This window comes from Macaca nemestrina, chromosome 16, assembly GCF_043159975.1.
Source record: "Macaca nemestrina isolate mMacNem1 chromosome 16, mMacNem.hap1, whole genome shotgun sequence".
Classification (NCBI taxonomy): domain Eukaryota; kingdom Metazoa; phylum Chordata; class Mammalia; order Primates; family Cercopithecidae; genus Macaca; species Macaca nemestrina.
The window spans coordinates 103,671,633-103,691,593 of record NC_092140.1 but is presented as its reverse complement, the minus strand read 5'-3'; the positions used below and the strand labels follow the sequence as shown (position 1 = coordinate 103,691,593).

Here is a 19,961-nt window from a genome sequence, read left to right as displayed (position 1 = left end):
CTTGCAACATAGTTTGCGCTTCTGCGTGTGTGGCCAAAGAATGGAAGAGAAACTGCCATGGCCATGCAAGCCCATTAAATCAGCTCCCCTTCCCTCCGACTCTCTCAACTCAGGCATATTCTATAATACAACGCAAGGTTACAGAGCCCACGTGAAAACTAGTTTCCCAGTTTCACTCTGACCCTCCATCAATGTAGCCAGCTAGATTTTAGGTTACCGGCTTCTGTTCTGCAGGAGAACTTTTGAGTCTCGGGAGACTCAGTGTTTCTTCCTCCCGCCTCTCGCAGTGCATCTTTCATTTGCTTTTCTTTGTAAAGCCAGGGCTCCTCGACTGCCTCCCGAGGAAGTCCTGCGCTCTGGCGCGCCGCACCTCGCCTGCCGCAGAGCGGCGCGGGTAGCAGGCCGGGCGCTAGGACCGCGGGGAGCCCTGGCGGCCGCGGCGCTACCTTAAACCCAGCCCAATGCCGCTGCCTGCGCCACTCTGCGCGCCGGCGGGGGCTGCGCAGGAGGAGCGCTCCGCCCGGCTACAACGCTCCGCGAGCCGGCGCGGCAACACCTGTTCGCGGCAGCCTGGGCGGCACGCGAGCTCCCGGACGCGGCTCTCCTCGCTCGCCGCTCGCCACCCGTTCTAAGCCAATGGACATCTGCCGAGCCTCTGGAGAATCCTGGATACTAGCTTTGGACGCCTAAAGTTTCTTCTTCTTTTTGTTTTATTATTATTATCATTTTTTGGAGGGGGGACCGGGAGGGGAGATTTGTCGCCGCCACCAACGTGAGATTTTTTTTTTCCCCTTGAAGGATTCATGCTGATGTCTGCAGAGTCGGTTAGAGAGTAAAAACAGCGCATGCCTTCCTGGAGTCAGGATCCGTAAATTCTGACGTAGCCCGTGCATCTTAAAAATCCCTATAATAACGCCTAGGCATTTAAGTTGCTATGGTCATTCTGATCTCAAACCAAATGGAGAAACTACGGATTTTTTTTCCTTATTACGGTCGGATGGGATGAAGACCTTCCTGCCTGCTAAGAGCTGGGGATCTGTCTATAGAGATACATAGATACGTTTATCAGTATGTCAGTGTGTGAGTATAAAGTGGTGGTTTCTTAGACTATCAGTGGTTTGACCTTGAACCTGTGCCAGTGAAACAGCAGATTACTTTTATTTATGCATTTAATGGATTGAAGAAAAGAACCTTTTTTTTTTTTTCTCTCTCTGCAACTGCAGTAAGGGAGGGGAGTTGGATATACCTCGCCTAATATCTCCTTGGTTGACACCATCATTATTGTTTATTCTTGTGCTCCAAAAGCCGAGTCCTCCGATGGCTCCCTTAGGTGAAGTTGGGAACTATTTCGGTGTGCAGGATGCGGTTCCGTTTGGGAATGTGCCCGTGTTGCCGGTGGACAGCCCGGTTTTGTTAAGTGACCACCTGGGTCAGTCCGAAGCAGGGGGGCTCCCCAGGGGACCCGCAGTCACGGACTTGGATCATTTAAAGGGGATTCTCAGGCGGAGGCAGCTATACTGCAGGACTGGATTTCACTTAGAAATCTTCCCCAATGGTACTATCCAGGGAACCAGGAAAGACCACAGCCGATTTGGTAGGTATACCATTAACCCTTTAGTGTCCATGAGATGGCATGTTGAAATTATAACTACCAAGAAGGTGGTGGCCGGGTGGAGGACGTGGGAAGGGTTCTCCCCTCCTCCCCTCTTTCTCTGTATCTCTCTCTGTCTTGCCAGCTCAGAAAAAAAAAAAAAAATGCCTCCGGAATTGCAGATCTGCCGCTGGCACTGATGCAAGTATACCCTGAAAGGCCCCCTACTTTTAATTTAAAGGGGGGCATAATTTATGAATATAATACAAGTTTCCAGTTCTTTTGCATCAGATACACGGGTTTAGGAAGTTTCTTTTGAATGGACTGATTGCACGAGTTTAAAGCTGTAATCATTAACTCCTAAGAACTTAATGCAGTTTCTTGAAGGCAGTGGGTATCTTGTACCCAAATTAAGGTGTTTTTTTTTTTCCTTTCCCGCTTTCCTCTAATAAGTATACTGCTTGAATTGTATATTAAGCGCATTGTTTATTCCCCCCTGTGAGGGTCTGAAAGCCCCATAGGCGAAGGTTGCTGACGGATTGTCCTGTTGAGAGGACTAAAGTCATATTTTAGGCTCCGTGAAAAGCTGGGGCAGAGGCGTGGGGAAAATGACTTGGGAAGAGGCAGGACGCTCAGGGGTTTTTGTCCTTCCAGCTATCGAGTGACAACCTCTGCTTTTAAATTTCCATAGTGTGCAGCCCTGTGTGTCTCCTGCGTGGCTCTCTGGTGTGAGTGTGTGCGCGCGTGCAAACGCTGCGAGCTAATTTTAAAGGGCATTCCGAGGATTTCATTTTTCAGCGGAGGGTATTTGTGACTCAGCACTGAGGGCTGCAGACTCGAGGGCTGGTGGCTCTGCCCACTTTATGCCTGCACACACGTGCTTGCCTGGGCACCCTGAGCCCAACAGCACGAAGTCAACTAACAGTCATAATTGGGTGTACTCTGGAGTTTTTTCCTTACTTAAAAAAAAAAAAAATTAAGCGCCAGTTTGGGCAACTAGACTGTTAGAAGGAGTTAACTTCTGAGTGAACCCACCTGACAACACTTAAACTAGGTCGTAAAAAATAAAGTCCTGTGGTGATTTTTCTTCCTCATGCTTTAGTGCCAGATGTTGAACACAATCTAAACTGTATGTTTAGCTTCGTGCGGCTGCGGATGATGCCAGAAGGTGAGGAGGATTCAGGCCTGGGCTGGGTATGGTCCCAGATCCACGAGGCCCAGGATTTGCTCCTCGTGCTCACCCCTGAGCCTAAGCCCACAGCTGAGCCTAGTAGTGTGAAATTGCTCTGGTTGTCTCCTCTCGCTGCTTAAAAAAAAAAGTTATAGCTCTTCGCTTTGCAATTATTCAGTTGAAATATAACTATCCCCTCCCCACCCCAGACGTAAAGGTAGATTCTGGTTGTTGCAAAGAGAAGACTAAACTTTACTAAGTAAAGTGCTGTTTCCATCTGGCCTCTTTAAGGGCTGCCACCCTGCCTAGCGTTCGATACCAGAACAACAGGCAGTGGGCGGCCCTGGGTGGGCGAGCGAGTGTGTCCGGGGCTGCGGCGGCCACCCGCAGGGTGTCGGGGCCGCGCAGGCCGAGGCGAGCGGCGTGGGCGGCCGACCTAGGTGTGCCAGGCTGCCGGAGCTCCAGCCCTCCCGCGCTCGCGGCCGGCAGGTGCCCGCTCGGCCGCCCGGGCCCCGCGGCGCACTTAGCGGCTGCCTGGCCGGCTCCGCGCGGTCCTAAACGCGCTCGCGTTCTGGCTCCCTTTCCGCCCGGCTCGGGTGCACCCTTCAGTGCTGCGGGGACCACGGGGGCCGGGGGGCGTCAGGCAGGGGCTGAAACACTTCTGGCCGCGTTTAGGGAATCCGGTTTTTCATTTTGGCCCAAGTTGAGCCCCTTCGCTTTCTCTTTGTGTGTGCGAGTGGGTCTGGCGGGGCTGACAGCCGCCGCCCCAGGCAGCGCGGTGGTTTGCGGTGTGGGAACAGCTGGAGGCGCGCGCAGCGGCAGGAGAGTTGGTGGCGGGGACAGAGGACGGGCTGGAGGTCGGACCCCTGAGCTCCCCTGTCACATTCCGTGTCCCTCCCCTTCTTCTGAAGCACGCAGCCGGGTTGTGGAGACTTGAAGGGCTCCGTGGTGCCCGGGAGGTGGGTCGGGGGCCCCTGGCCGGAGCCGCAGGGGAAGGAGTGGGGGTGGGGGGACAAAGGGCCGCGGAGGCGGGCGGAGGGGGCGGCGTGCTATTGTTAACCGCTTTCCGAGAGCAGAGCTCGCGAGCTCGCCGATCGCGATCTGGCTTTCCCGCGCCCCCGCCTCGGCTCCGGCTTCACAGCCGGGGGAGCCCGGGGTGCGCGCGGGAGCGCGGCGGGGGCGCACGGCTGCAGGGGCGCCGCGGCAGGCCCGAGCCGGTTTTATTGTGTGGATCAGCCGAGCTTGTCTTTGAGAGACCCTGTTGGAACGCCGGTGCAGCACGGCTGGGCCCTGGTGTGCAGAGATTATGGGATGTTCCAGTTGGGGCTCCTCCACGCACCCCTTCCCTCCATGAGCATTTTTTTTTTTTGATGCAGTCACCTTTAGAATAGGACGTTTGCCACACGCAATCGAGTCATTAGAAATCCCGTAACTCTGCCACTGGGGAAAGCGCGGATGCAAGGGCGGGGGCCACGGGGGAGGGCAGGAGAGGCGCGTTCTAGGGTGAACGACGAGGACCGCGGCGGGCTACTGTGGCTCGATAGAAACCGTCAAACAAAAAGCTAGACCCCTCACCCCTAGAGGTCGGAGAAAGGTGTTGCCAAGGAAGTGGCATCTCCACTCCTTAGGCACTCTCGGCACTGTGTTGGTGGGGTGGATGTAGAGGCTGGGGGTAGGGGAGAGGGGGTAGTGTTGGATGAGAGGGGAGCGGAAGCCCCGGCCCAGGTTGGGGACTGGGGGCGCCGAGCCGCGAGCTAGCCCGTCGGCCTGGCGTCGGCCGAGGGGGAAGGGCGCCCTGGCGCTCCGCTGTGCCACTCACCCTGGCTGGGATGGAGTTGAGTGGGTGGCTGTGCGCAGTGGGGGTGGGGAAGCAGGGTGAGGCAGGAGGGTTATTTAAGTCTTTCATCCGGTTGCAGTGAGAAGCAGGCCCCCGGGGTGACAGCAATGCCGCGGTCTCCCGCTGCTGCCGCTGCGGCAGGTCCCAATATTAGCAACCTCCGCAGAGCGGTGGTGCGTGTGCCGGGAGCCTCCTACCCTCGCCTTCCCAGCCCCGCCCGGAACGAGGCCGCGGCGGCGCTAGGACCCCGTGGCGCGCGCGGGGAAGGCGGAGGGAGGGCACGGGCGCCGGGAGGGGGCGAGGGGGCTGCAGCGCCCCGGCTCTGGCACACCTGGCGCTCCCGCGCGCCGCGGCGGCCTCACCTTCGGCCCTCCTCCTCCTCTGGCAGCAGCCTCCCCTCCGCAGCCCGGCTCCCCTCTGGGGACTTCGTCCTCACACTCAGTTTCTCTAGAAAAGAGTAACTGTAGGTGGGGGGCGGGGTGGGTTTACACCTTGATTAAAATAGAAGGTGCATTTTCTACCTGAAATGAAACAGCAGAAGGAAACCTGCTGGAAAAAGGATTTTTGCCGCCCCCATGCAGCCGCAGGTGACTGCAGCTGCTGGCAAGCTTGGCAGTGACACAGCAGCAGCAGTGCAGAGGACTTGGGGGTGGGGGAGTCTTACTGTTCCAGCAGGAGCTGCGGAGGTGACAAGTTAGGTGGGACCTTGAAGGAGCCCTTTGTGGTTTCCCCCCCACCGGGGTTGGTGGTGTGGAGATAAGATTGAACAAGGAGAAAAGGAACTCGCAATTGTATGTCTGTGCAGTAGGCTGGGGAAGCGAGATGTCTTGTTTCATCTGTATATCTACATACCTATATGTATATATAGCTCACTTTTAATTTTAAAGCACTCCAACCTTGCTAGATGGGCAAAAAAGTGAGCAGAAAATCATTTGGGGAAAAAGTAATGTAAAATAATAAAAACATGAACGCTGGGCCTGATATGCTATTTAGCTTGCTTGGGAAGCCTAAGTGTGTTCCCTTTTTGGCGGGGGTTAGGTGGCTCTGAAAGGCCGGTCTTCAGGATCTCAGATGAGCGCCCAAACTGGGGCTTCTATTCAAAGGGGGGTCAGGTGAAAGTTTTACTAGAGGGAAGAAATATGATAGTATGATTTTTTTTTTTTTTTAACGGGTGTTTCAAACTTATTTCCTGGGTTTTGAACTTTAATTCTGTTCTATGTATCTGACTCTTCAATGTCTCAGGAAAACACTGGGTGTTTAAGGAGATGGTTTTAGGATTGCTTCAGGTTCTGGAAAAATTGGTGGAGTTATAACTCCCATTCGGTTAGTCATTTCCTATGTAAACTCTGAGATGTGCTCAAGTTGCTACAGATCCGAATTTACCCCGGTGCAGGATCTGAGATGGTTGATCTGGCAGCCCTGGTTTGAGCTTCTCTGGGTGAGCAGGAAGCTCTTCAGGGAAGAGGCTTAATCATGAATGTTCTGCAGCCTCATGCCCTGCCCCTCTCCACAGTCTGCATATACTTGCGTGGCCTGAAGAGTGCACTTCTGTAATGCGTCGGGGGCTCTTAGGTCAGAGGACCATGTCATGAGGGCCAGAGTGGAGCAGCTCTGACTGCCTTGCTCTCCCACTGCTGGCCTCGCGTGGCCTTGGAGGTGAGGCCCAGCACAGATGGGCTGTAGGGGGCGGTGCCAGCTTTTGATAATGGTGCATGTGAACAGAACTGGGGCAGCCCATCAGCTCTGGGGATAGTCACTAACAGTGAGTCTGGAGGAACGGGCAAGGTCTGGTGTGGTGATTTTCCTGAAATAGTCCAGGCATTGACCTAGTCTCTCATGGACCATGGATGATCTCACACCTCATCAAATCCAGTGGGGTCCCAATGAGCTTGTCCTCATTTGGAACTGCTGACTGCTGTGGAAGACAATAAATGACAGTAGTCACCGACCCTGTGCTTCCCATGTCACCCAATCACTACCCATTATTGTGGGCCTTCTGAGCTAAGGATGTCAAGGCTGTGTCTGCCCAAAATGAGGGACAGGCTGCCATGGTACACGTGTGTGCCATAGTTCTAATTTTAGGCACAATCTCATCATTCCCTCCCTCCCTCCTCCCCTCTTCCTTCCTTCTCTTCTTTGCTCATTCCTTCTTTCCGTTTCTCTCTCCTTGATCATTAAACATTCAGACGTCTCTGCACGGACTTCTGGCTATTACTGATCCAGCCCCCCTGTGCTGCCCAGTCATGTGAGCAGGTAACATGTGGGGCAGGTTGTACTCAGGGAGTGTAGTTGGAAGCACTTGCCTGGCACCAGCTCCACCCCAGAGAGAGGTGAATGGACCTGGTTGAGTTTATAGAATTTATTGTGAACAGGAGGGTAACAGGAATGATGAGGTTTCTGGTCTGGTTGGGCTGGGATCCTTTTGCGAGGTTGCCAGATCTTCCTGACCTTACAACAGTGGAATTCTTTGCGTGGGGGAGAATGAATGTGACCCTTACGTTCAGGTAGTCTACTTGTCCTTGCATCACTGAGGTGACCACATAAAAAGCTGGGCTATTCTTTTGAGGTCTCTATTTTTAAGAAACTGCAGAGAAATGGGTGGTGGTTTGAGGTGATGAAATCTTTTCCACCAGGGGTCACTAGGTAGTTCCTTCTCACTTGGATAGCTTTTTGGAGACTTATCTCAGGTATTTATTTTCTTGGGAAGCTTCTGACTTGCCTTCAGAAACCCAGATGAGCTGCCCGTCTTTGGACTGCCCATACCCTGAACAGTTACCTCTCACTGCGTTCGCCACACTCTTGTTATATTTATCTGTTTACGTGTCCTTCTTCCCAACAGATGGTGAGCAAAAATTTGAGAGTAATAGGACCTAGGCTATATCTGGTTCATCTTCATATACTCAATAAATGGCATGGTGCTTGGCTTATCATAATCCCTCAATAATAGCTTCTTGAATGAAAAAATGAACGAATATGAATTACAGCTGTCTTGTCAATGCCAGAAAAAGAAACTAGATAGATATCTTAATATCTTCATTTCCAAATTATATGATAATACTTTCAGAACTCAACTATATGAAAATGGTACAGAAATCACAGAAACATTAAAAAAGGTAAAACCAAATGTAAGATGTGCATAATAGTTAAGGAAATAGGTTTTGGAGTCCAATTGCTTGGGGGCTAATTATTAACCTCCTTAAACCTCAATTTCCCCATTTGTACACTGGGGATTAGAATATTGTAATGCCTAGAGTTGTTCTGAGGATTAAATGAGAGAAGGCCTCTCATTCGGCATAGACTAAATGCTCGAGAATTTTCGCTATTACAGTTATCACTGCTGCTGTTGTTACTTTTTTTTTCTTGATGTTCTGCAGACCAGCCAGTGAAATGGTTTTGTGAAATCATACACCTTACTCTTTGTTGGACCTGATGGGCAACATTGGCTAATACTCATTATTAGTTCTCAGCTACTCCATGTGTGGAGAAAACAAAGATCATCACATGCCTCCTTAGAAGCTGCAAATATCTTTTAGTTTTATGATTAAACCTTTCCTTATTGATCTGGTAAATTAAATCGTTCAGACCTCAAAAGGGACCAGATGTTTCTGCATTTCATCTTACGATGAAAATTGGACATTAACTCCTTACACTAATTTCAGGATATGTATGACCCACATTTTGGTGTGCTTTCAGGTAACTAAGAAGATATTCACATACCTTTGACTGCTAATAGTAATAAAATGCCACAATTTTAATTATTTTTGACTCAGAAGAATTAGAAGTAGTACAATGAAATAAAATGCATCAAAAAGGGAGCGATTCGTGAGAAATGAATCTCATGGAAATACTGCTTTATTTATATTCCCATGTGCTTTGTGAGTAGGGAAGGCTAGTAATAAACTGGCTTCTTTTGGATGTATCTTCCGTCAGAGTCATAGATTATCAGATTCAAAACACGATTTGTAATTTTACTTTATTTTTTTATATACTATTTAACATCCTATTAAAATAATTAAATTTGAATCTTCAGATATTCTGTAAACTGTAAGCACAAGATAAATTTGTTACATTTTGTCCTTAAAAAAGAATTAGGAATACCCCTTTAGAAGAAATAGCTCTTCTTTTTACTTCACCTTGGAATAGTTTCCTCTTGAGTTAATCCTTTATTAGATTTATGCTGTTCATGTCTTCTTTTGATTGCAGCACCACTGTATTTTGAGAGAGTTGCAAAATTAATTGTTGAAAATTCATGTAAGTGCTTTTTTATTAGTCACATGAGACTGACTATAGCACATTGTTACCGTAAGTTTTTTTCTGAACTCTTAAATGTAAGTAAAATTTTTAATATTTGAAAGTATTTTTAAAATAACTCAGTATTTGATATGCATTAATGTAAGGTCTACATAAAATGTAGCACTTTAGTTTACAATAAAAAGGAAAAAAATCGCTGAGTACAAATAATATTAGCAGTGTCTGGCTGGGCGTGGTGGCTCATGCCTGTAATCCCAGCACTTTGGGAGGCAGAGGCGGGTGGATCACGAGGTCAGGAGATCAAGACCATCCTGGCTAACATGGTGAAACCCCATCTCTACTAAAAAATACACACACAAAAAAGAAAAAGCTGGGCGTGGTGGCTGTCGCCTGTACTCCCAGCTACTCGGGAGGCTGAGGCAGGAGAATGGCGTGAACCCGGGAGGTGGAGCTTGCAGTGAGCCAAGATTGTGCCACTGCACTCCAGCCTGGGCGACAGAGCGAGACTCCATCTCAAAAAAAAAAAAAAAAAAAAAAAAAAAAAAAAAAATAGCAGTGTCCTAAATATACTGTGGGCTAATCATCTTATAACCACAATATAGTTAGAGAAATTGAAGCTGCTGTTGTGTGGCCATAAAATTCTGGATTTATGCCCAGCTTAGGTGTTATTCTTAGTGAGGTAAGCAAGGGGAAAGAAGGAAGTAAAAGAAGATCATTGTGTTGATTTGATTTTGGGATACAGCATTCCATGCCTACTTTAAATCAAGAGCAGTATTATCTCTTCAGAATATTATTATTTTAATTGCTTAACTATCTATTCGAGGTTTAGATAAGCATAGCAGAAACCAATACTTTGTTTAAGCAAAAATATTTGGGATGTATGTGGGCATTTTTAGTTTTCTAGATAGAGTTAAAAAAAAGCTACACAATACAGAGCTGGATAATTTTCTGTATAAACCAGTCAAAGCTTTAGTTAGCACCTCATTCTCCTTGAGAGACAGACCATTCTCTAAACAGAATACTTTCTTTTTTTTTGCTACTTAAACAGGTATTTATTTCTCCCAGTTCTAAAGGCTGGGAAGTCCAAGAGCAAGATACTCACACACAGATACTTAACTTCATGTTTATAAAGTGGAAGTAGATTGTCTTTTTTAAAAAAAGTATTCTGTTTAGCGAATGGTCTTACATCTCTCAAAATAAGAGAATCACAGATACTTAACTTCATGTTTACAAAGTGGATGTAGATTGTCTTTCTCTTAAATTCTACTCTTTTAAGTTAATTAGATTATGTACACACTGGTTTTTCTGTCCTATTACTTCTTGGCATATCTATGTAGATACTAGCTTTTTAATTTTTAAAATGTTGGTAAGTATTTTTGTATCATTATAAGATAGAATTTAGTTGGAAATCAATTCTTTTACACAGTGATTTTAAAAGAGAAGACACTTCTTTAACTAGCATGGGGTTGTCCAAGTGGGGAGGTGGGCTCAGTGTCCTCTCCAAAACCTCAGGGATGCTGGGACTCTTAAGGACATGCTGTGTGCTCTGACCTGTCCTCTGTCTTCTACCCTTTGTTTACAGGCATTCTGGAATTTATCAGTATAGCGGTGGGCCTGGTCAGCATTCGAGGCGTGGACAGTGGACTCTACCTCGGGATGAATGAGAAGGGGGAGTTGTACGGATCAGTAAGTACTGGAGGGGCTTCATCCAGCTTTATGCTCCATGTTTGATTTGAACAGCTGTCTTTTCTCTGGATTAAAAAGGGCCAGAAATGAAACTGAGTCTGTTTGGAAGGCAAGTGTAAGTTTTTACTTTTTGAGGAAAGCCATTTTATTTTTATTAATAGATAAACAGCTCTGCATCTTCACTAGACCAAAGTTGCTAAGAAAATGCTTTATTTATATGCCAAACCGTCTTAATTATCAAGTAAATAAAAAAATTTACAAGTGTGAAAAATCCCATCTCCTTGTATTGAATGAGAGTTATTTTTGAAATGAATTGAAATGATCTCCTCCTCAGCTTTGCCAAGCATTGTAATTAAAACTAGAAATAGACCATGCAGTGAATCTAAACTCTCTCTGAGCTACATCCAAGATTTTCATTGTGCAGAGAAGAAGGGAGATGGAAATTATTGTCAGATATTTTTTGTATATGAATAGGAATATTACAATATTGTAATTATTTGCAAATGTTATGAATTTCTTTTTTTCCCCACTCCCCATCCCCACTGGGTTGTAAGGTCCTCAGGGGAGACAGTGAAGAAGTATTTATTGTGCCCTGCCAGGTGCCAGGCAGGCACTGTTCTAGGTGCTGAGGTGTGAATGAGACAAAGTCTGCTCTTCCACTCTGTGGGGGGGACTAACTTTCCATCATGGTATCGCTTTACTCCTGTTAAGGCAGTACCTAAAACACAGTGCATGGTATGCAGCAGGGACTTAATACATTTTTGCTTAATGTGTAAGTATGAAGAATATATACTAACTTGTATTCAACATTCAAACTTGTAATGAAATTAATCTTTAGTGTTTCTCTCTTTTTCTCTTTTCTTTTCTTCCTTTCCTTCCTTCTTTTCCTTTTCTTTTCCTTTTTCTTTTCCTTTTCCTTTTCCTTTCCTTTTGTTCTGAGATAGGGTATCGCTGTTGCCCAGGCTGGAGTGCAGTGGTGTAATCATTGCTCACTGCAGCCTGGAGCTCCTGGGCTCAGAAGCTCCTCCTGCCTCAGCCTCCTGTGTAGCTGGGACTGTGGGTGTGCATCACCACATGTGGTTAACGGAATTTTCTTTTTGTAGAGACAAGGTCTTGCTATGTTGCTCAGGCTGGTCTTGAACTCCTGGCCTCAAGTGATCCTCTTGCTCTGGTGTCCCAAAGTAATTTATTATTGCAATTACTGGTGGTCAAATGAGAATTTAATCCATATTTTTTGAAATATGAGAACTTTAGTTTATAAAAAGTTGAAAATGAACAGAAGCTTAGAATGAGAAAAGTTTTGGAGTTCTCAATACACAGAAATGAAGGGCAAAAATGTTTCTAGATATAATTTTCTACCATTAGGCTTGTAAAAAATACGTATATATAGATACACACATACATATATATAAAATGCTAAAATGTATTTGTAAGTGTAGGGTTGGCTTTAGTTTTTTAAACACAGTGGATGATTTAGGCAAAATTATGAACTCCCTACACAACTTTTGTGAATACCTTTACGTGTGAAGAAAGATGAGATACAAGATAAAGGAAACTTTTACATTAACAAAATAGAAAATGATGTTCCTTTTTGTAACACCTTTAGTTTTTTTTTTTTTTTTTTTTTTTTTTTCGCTTTTAGGTGTGTAATGTGGGTTTGAGTGGGTCACAGTTGAACTCAATAAAATGCTTTTTTTGTGTGTGTAAAAGAGACGTTCTGACTTTTGGTGTGTAGACAGAACTTTATCGCAATGGCCTCCAAACTTCTTTGATCACGTATCCCCACCAAAAAAGATTTTTTTGAATATGCATTTCAACATATGCATTTCAAATAAATATACTTAGAGTATGCATCTCAAATATGAAATTATTTTAAAATTGTATATATCAAAGTATAGTTTATATATGTTATTTTATAAGCGATAACAGCAAAGAAAACAATTTTAAAGAATAGAATGAATGAGGAAACCTAAATAGGGGCCCTGCTATTTGTTCCCTGCTCCAAGGATCACCTTGCACATCCCTCTGAATTCTTCCCAGTTGAGAGCTGACCAGTCTTTCAGATGAAATCACCAGCATGATTCAGACTCCTGTGGTTTATTGGTTGACAAGGAAAGCATGTCTAATTTTGTGTTCAGCAAAGCTGCTGGTAGGATTGTTGCCCGGGCTGAGTCTCATCTCTCCTTCTGGATGATTTAAATGGTTTCTTACTCATGCCTTCCTGCCTGGCACACCCCAGTTCCTAGCACAGTGCCTGGGGCAGCGTGAAAGGGACACTGAGTGTAGACCCACGGAGTGCCGGTGACAATACTGCGGGAAGCGGCAGCCGGGTAGACAGCTGGAGAGCACCATCTTTCCCCTTTTCTGGGAAGCCCAGCTGTCTTCCTAGGTTTTCTGTGACTCCTGGCTGCCTCACCTTGGGCTTTTTGAGCACACACACAGTGCGTGGGCAGAAGTAGACTTGACACCAGTACCGTACAACCGCACAGCTCGCCGGCAGTCCAGTCACGGAGTCCCCGCCAGGCAAAGGGCAATGAAAGAAAGAAAGGGTAAAATGACTCTTCTTCTGTGTGTGCTTGAGAAGCGCACACCTTCTCACGCGAAGAGAGCCCGGGATGGAAACTGCTCCGAGGAAAGGTGGCTGCGAGAGACACTTTTCCCGTATTGCGCTTTCCTTGCGGAAACATCTTCGGCTGCTTCGCTGCATCCCTAGTCTTGTGTCTCCATTCTCCACGCTGATGCCAGACGTACCTTCGAAACCCAGACAGGAGTGTCAGTTGTGCACAGAGATCCCTTCAAATACTTGCTTTTGAAGGATAGTGCCCACATTCTTTAATGTGGCATCCAGTGCTTGGGATGAACCGCTGCTTGGATCTGCTTTGCCGGGAGCACCCCGTGTGCCTCTTTCCCTGTGCCACTGGAGTCTGTCTGTTTGCTGTTTTCCAAACACATCATGCAGTCTGATTTGTATTTGTGGTCCAGTGAATTTCTCTCTCAGATGAAAGCTCTTGCCTTCTCCACCTGAAGCAGCAGACTCTATTTAAGATTCAATGGAAATATGACTTCTTCTGCAAAACCTTCATTACACCCCCAATTCTAATCCTGTTTATCTAGTTAGCATTTCTTGTGTTTTCCTTTGGGCCCTGGGAATGCTTTGTTCCCGTTATTACATAAGTCACAGTACAGTTTGCAGTGTGGTCAATTGTGTTCCTCTATTCCCTAATGTATCTAAAGGCCATGGACCACATTCTTTTCTTTTTTTTTTTTTTAAGGTTTCCTAACACACAGCAATGGCTCTTGTACACAGTAGGTGCTCGATGAGCGCTCATTGGCTTGAACTGAATTAAAAATTATGATTATTTCTGTCCCTCATTGGGTGCACTGATGTGGCCTCGTAGTATCTCCCTTGTATAGTTACTGTGTATTTAGGTCTCCAGTTGAAGGAGGAATCGCCCTCTTCCATTTCTATGCGTAATTGGCCTGCGTCTGCCTGTGTTGTCTCTGGTGTGTGTGGCCCGAGGGGGATGAGGCTGAGGCTGGAGGAAAGATAGTGTCAGGAGCATGGTTAACTCTCCTGTATCTGCTACGAAGTAGGCACCAGGCCCTCTTTCTCCTCTTCGGTAAGATGAAGAGCTGGAGTTAGACATCTGGAATGTCTCTTCCCAGTCTGGACGGATCCCAAGAATTCTGTAGTTTGAATATCTCAGGCTTCTTTCTCAAGTCTTCTCTGTCTGACCCGTGATGTTCTCTGTGCACACAAAGTGTTTGTGCAGTGAGACCTTTTTGCCTCTTTTGTAGGCAGCTGGGAGGGAGGCTTCCGGGCGGGAGGTTATTTCCCTTTGGTCTGTTCCTCCTGCAGGTGAGGGGGAGGGCGAGAGTGAAAGTCTTGTTCCTCAGGGGCTGGAATCTCATATTTCCCATTGGGTTTGCGGTTATCCTGCCTCGTGCGGCAGTGAGAATGAGGAGTGACTAAAATATCTCATTTTCATTGTGATGAGATTGAGAGAAGGAAAGAAACGAGCAATGGTTGTATTACTAAATACACTAACATTTGGAGCCTCCAGGAATCTATCTCTGTGAAGTTGCATGAAGCTCAGTAAACTAAATTGGAGATTTTCTTTTTTTTTTTCTAAACAGTTAGAAACTGATCTCATTATGAAAGAAGGTAAATAGGAGATTTGGAGAAATCACTTTTATAAAGTAAATGTGTAAATGTGAAATTCATTTAAAGTATATTTTCCTATTTAGGGATTAATTTTCTCTTTTCGTCTATGTAGTTTTTGTTTGCTTGTTTTTGTCTCCAGGTTTACCTTGAGAGTCGATCTAAAAGGTCAGAGGTAAATGGGTTAATACTTCGTCAGAAAAATATACAGGATTCTGATATCCTATTAGAATGTGGAAATAAGAAAAACTATATTGCTAATGGGTATAATGATTTGATTAGAAGGAGAACATGAATAATTTTAACTTGGGGATTGTGTTTGATTATTATATGCATGTGTAATTTGTCCGTGTATCCATTCATGTATTTGTTTATTTCACATTTATAGCTATGATTCCTCCAGCACTGTGATGAGTGCAAAACAATGAAACAGGTAGCTATACTTGTAAATAATTCAGGGCAGTGCGACATCTGCCATAGTAGAGGAATGGACAGATGTTTTGGCATCCCAGAGGAGTGTTTAAATAACTGCTTGGGGAGGTTGAGTGGTAGCATTTAAAATGGGTCTTGAGGGATAAATAGGAGCCTCAGAAAAGGAAGGGCAGGCAAGTTAAGTCACATGACCCTTCAAATGTGACAATTAAAATATGCTGCCAGGTTGAAATTTCGAGAGGATATTAGATTACACACACACCACACTTGGCCAGGGGATTAGAGTATTCATTGACATTGGTCACTTTTGTTCTTATCAAAAAGACTAGAGGCGTGGCTCTGATAGTGACTTTTAGAGTCTTAATCTAAACTGTTTGAGTATGATAAAAATACTTTTAAAAAGTTTTTTTTTATTTTATGAGATGGAGTCTCACTCTGTTACCCAGGTTGGAGTGTGGTGGCATGATCTCAGCTCACTGCAATCTCTGCCTCCTGGGTGCAAGGGGTCCTCCTGCCTCAGCCTCCTGAGTAGCTGGAATGACAGTGCGCAGCACCACCACGCCTGGCTAATTTTTGTATTTTTAGTAGAGGCGGGGTTTCACCATGTTGACCAGGCTGATCTTGAACCCCTGACATCAAGTGATCTGCCTGCCTCACCCTTCCGAAGTGTTGGGATTACAGGCATGAACCACCATGCCCAGCTTTCAAGATGCTTTAAAACATCAAGAATAATTGACCATAATAAATGCCTCCTTAAAAAAGAATGCCATGAAAAAATTAATATCCTTCAAGGAGCTTGCATTTAACAAAAGGAATTGACCGTTTCATTAAAAAAGATAGCTGGCACAGGTACTGGCATTGCAAGGATGTTGGAACATACGGCATGGAGTCTGTAAAAGTGACACTGGAGGATGGCGCAGAGATGGGGGAGGTGCCAACATTTCTGGTTTGTATCCCTTTGTAGCACTTACATTATTTTGCCCAGAATTGTAATTCCTGCTGGCCTCTTTGTTAGATGAAGGTTTTTGGAGTCAGAGTCTTTGGCTTTGTAATTTTTCTATTTCTTGAAGGCCAGGCAGGGCAATTTATGTGCAGTTGGCACATGGTAAATGTTTGTTGACCCAATTATTCACTCCGTCATGAACACGCACATGCGGTGTCTACTGTACATGAGCATGAAATAGTGATAGCACTGATACAGGGTTATGAACTTGTAGAGCCCAGGTGTTTCCACAGGAATTAGTCAGCTACCGAAACTGAAAATGAGAGAGGTTAAGTGACTTGCTCAAAGGCCCAAAACTTGTAGATGCAGAGTGAGGACCAGCCTCAGACTGACTGCCTCAGACCAGTGCTTTGCAGCCATTCCTAGCCTCATCCTGACAGGTGCTTCTTAAAGCAGGTGTTTACTAGTGGGTTTGGTTATGTTTCCAAGGACACAACAGGGCCTTGGTTTATATGGCTCCGTGTAATCAGTAACCAAGGTGTGATGGGTTTCAACTCTGTTTCCAAAGCACAGAAAGTTTCTTTTAGTAAATACCTCATTTGGGGCAGTTTTTTCCGCTGGGCAGACATATATGAGTCAAAGAAGTTTCTTGCTTGGTGTTCCATATTGTGGGGTAGGTGGGAGGAACCTTGTAGGTCCCTCTGTCCCAGAATTGAGGGACAAATCCACCTCTTTAAAAGGGGACAATGAAGTATATCTCATATCCTTATAATCCTATGTTGACTTAGATTATTTTTGTCATGTTATTTGAATATGTGCACACATGAAACTAGATAACTAGTTGGGAATTCCTTATGCCTCTTTGAAAACTGTAATTCAAAACATTTATATGCCAAAATTCAAGTTGAACGGCAAGATCAGTAAAATGCACGCTGACACAGTGGATTTCACATGGAGGAAGATGCTCCGTGACTGAGACGAAGATGCTGCCTCACTGTAAATCCAGCCTTGGCGCTTGGTGCAGCTTCCTGTGAACTCAGGGCACCTGTCTGCAGAGCACCTCAGGATGACTTGTTCCCCTGCCCCACTTCTTCCTATGTGAGTTCCCGGGACAACAAATGATCTCATGTGATCTTCACGTGTCTCAGACACACCACCAATGTACTCAGTGTGCCTTTTCTTTTTCCTATTGGTCCCGATGGTGAAAGTATTGTAGCACTGTGTACCACTGGCAGTAATTTTAAACCCCAGTCCATTCTTGGGGGGCAGTTATGTAGTTGTGGGATGGCCATCGGTGGGCTCCTGGATACCCTTAAAACAATTCTAGTACTTTTTCATTGACATGGAAAGGCAACGTGAAAACATTCTTGGAGAGAACTTGTGGCCCCGCAGATTACGCCCTTTGCCTTCTAGGTATCTGCGGTGCCAGTGTTGAAGAACACTGCATAGGCATGAAGCTCTGGGCAGGGTCAGAGTTGGGGACGGAGGCCAACCCGTGCAATTCATCAGAGACCTCCTCGTCTCCGTCAGGTGCTCTGCAGGAGCAATTTGGAGCCACTTTTGAACAAGGAGAATAACCTTATGTGTTCGTGGAACGGGATACCACACCACATGGCAAGGACCACTCAGCTTCTGATTTGTCACTGTAGTGGTTCAGTTCCGATTGCTTTGATGGGAGACGTTCAGACACGTCCTGTACAAAGAATGCAATTCACATAAAGGAGATGAATAGGTTCATTTCCTTAGTCACCTACCTGATAACAGGCATGCTCTGGAGTTGGGTGGTTTTCAACAGATATTTTGAGTAATTGAGCATTGCCTTATGCTGTCTTTCATATGTGCATGACCAATTTTCAAAGAATTGAATAATAATTCTTAGATGATACGGAGGGCAGCTTCTGCTGTGTGACTGAGTCCGTGTATCGTCCTGGTTTTAGAGATGAGGAGGTGAGATTTTAGTGGCTTAATGACTTGTTGAAGGTCACATAGATGATGACAAGTCAGGATTTGAATGTAGGTAAATTAGTAAATCTTGTCTGATATGTTAAGAGTGGCCATGCATTTTTGTGAATAAAAATATATTTACTAGAATTAATCACATGAATATTTTTAACTGGAATTAACTGTATAGTGGAGCAGGGTTTTAACATTTCTTATACAGATGTGATTTTGGAGGATTTTTTTTTTTTTTTTCCAGTAGCCTGGTTTTAACTTAGTGGTTCATTTGTTTCCTTAGCATCTATATTGCTGGCCATTAGTTAGTGGACAATCAACTTTTAAAATAATGTATCTGTTTGACTTTAGTTATGGTGTTGAGCATGGTAGCTCCATTTACGAATTGTCTAAGGCATACTGAAGACATCCCGAGCTAGTATAGAACACAGGTCTGGAGATTTTCCGGGTTTGGGGAAGGGTTGTTTTCAATTCTTAGTTGCCCAGCAGAGGCATTTCCTGTCTGGGATAGGAATTGGAGGAACGTTGCTGTGGGTCCTCAGGAACATGCTCGGGAATCCCAGAGCAGAGTTTTCCTGATGACCAGGTGCAGCTTTCGTACATGAGCCCAATGCCCCTCTTTCCCACCCTGGGTTTTACTCTCTTCCCTGCTTCACACTGCTGCGTTTTCTGAAGTCCCTCTGCCTCTGTCCCTGCCAGAGAAGCCGATAGCCTGAGAGAGTCGTTTTGGGAAGCCCTGAGTCAGACGCCTATTAAAGCTGCCCCGTTTGGTAAAGCAGAGCTCTGTGAAGGCAGGGACTTGGTGACTGTGGTTCCTGTGGTCCTGCCAGTAGTTAAAATCGAGTCTTGCATGCACTTGGCACCTAATGAATATTGCATAAATGAATGTATTGTCGGTGGGATCCCAAATCACCTTTTTAAAATTTTTTTTCCCTACAAAAAATGGACTAGGCAGACCCTAGTTGATAAAGTACTTGATTCGTGAATAGGTATTTGAGAGCTGGAGGAGTTGACATGTAGACCTGTGGTTCCTGATTTTGAGTATAAGGTTCCTTTTTTGATAAAAAGTATTAGGGAGCCCCACATGCTAGTAACTGCACTTCTAAGTGTCTTATGATTGAAAGGATGTATTATGACGGCAACTCCTCTGAATTCATAAACACTTTCAAATGAATTCCTCACTGAGCAGTCTGTGTGAGGGTCTTCCGTGTCTGTGGCTTGCTGACGGTGCTGACTCCTGCTTCCCCTCATCCTGAGCCTTGAGGCACACTGGAGAAGTCTGATCAGGTTGTAAGTTAGGGTCTGCAAGGATAACCGGATGACAGTAGCTTCAGGGACAGCAGAGGCACAAGCTCAATGTCTCCAAGGTCTTCTTGCTTCTTCCACCTCCTGGCCTCCTAAATCCTGGCACTCCTTCCTCTCGCCTCTTCCACATCACTCCTGTTTTCAGAATAGGTTGTTCATCGCATGGAACCCTGGAGAACCCCTCAACCAGAGCCTCAGTGTCATGGACAGTTCCTGAATTGAAGAGCTTCCTGCTTCTCTCCAGGGCAGCGCAGTCTCCCTGTGTTCCCTGAGTTAATGCTGTTGCACAGCCTGATGCAGAATAGGGCTCAAATTGGAAGCGCGCTCTAATCAGTCACTCATTCGCACACTCGCTCACACACGCACTCCTCCATGCACACATACATGCCTACATGCTCATGTGCACATTCACTCTTCTGTTCACACACATACTCCCATGCTTACTCACTCACGTGCTCACACTCACACATTCTTCTTTTCACAGTTCGCTCACACACTGACTTGCTCACTCTTCCATTCGCAGGCATATGTGCTTACACATTCACACACTCACTTGCTCACACCCACTCACACACTAGCATTCACCTACAACACACACCCCCTCATACTCATGCACTACCTCACGACCCC

General features: G+C 45.7%; 1 protein-coding gene across 1 annotated transcript in view; it reads left to right on the top strand.

Moving 5' to 3' along the window:
* Window positions 1–474: 474 nt before the first annotated feature.
* Window positions 475–19,961, top strand: part of LOC105490268 (fibroblast growth factor 9) — a 31,359-nt gene continuing 11,872 nt past the window's right edge. The window contains exons 1-2 of the mRNA XM_011755718.2: window positions 475–1,594; window positions 10,433–10,536. Coding sequence (XP_011754020.1) covers window positions 1,318–1,594; window positions 10,433–10,536 — 381 coding nt within the window. The 5' untranslated portion in view covers window positions 475–1,317. The remainder of the gene's footprint in view (window positions 1,595–10,432; window positions 10,537–19,961) is intronic.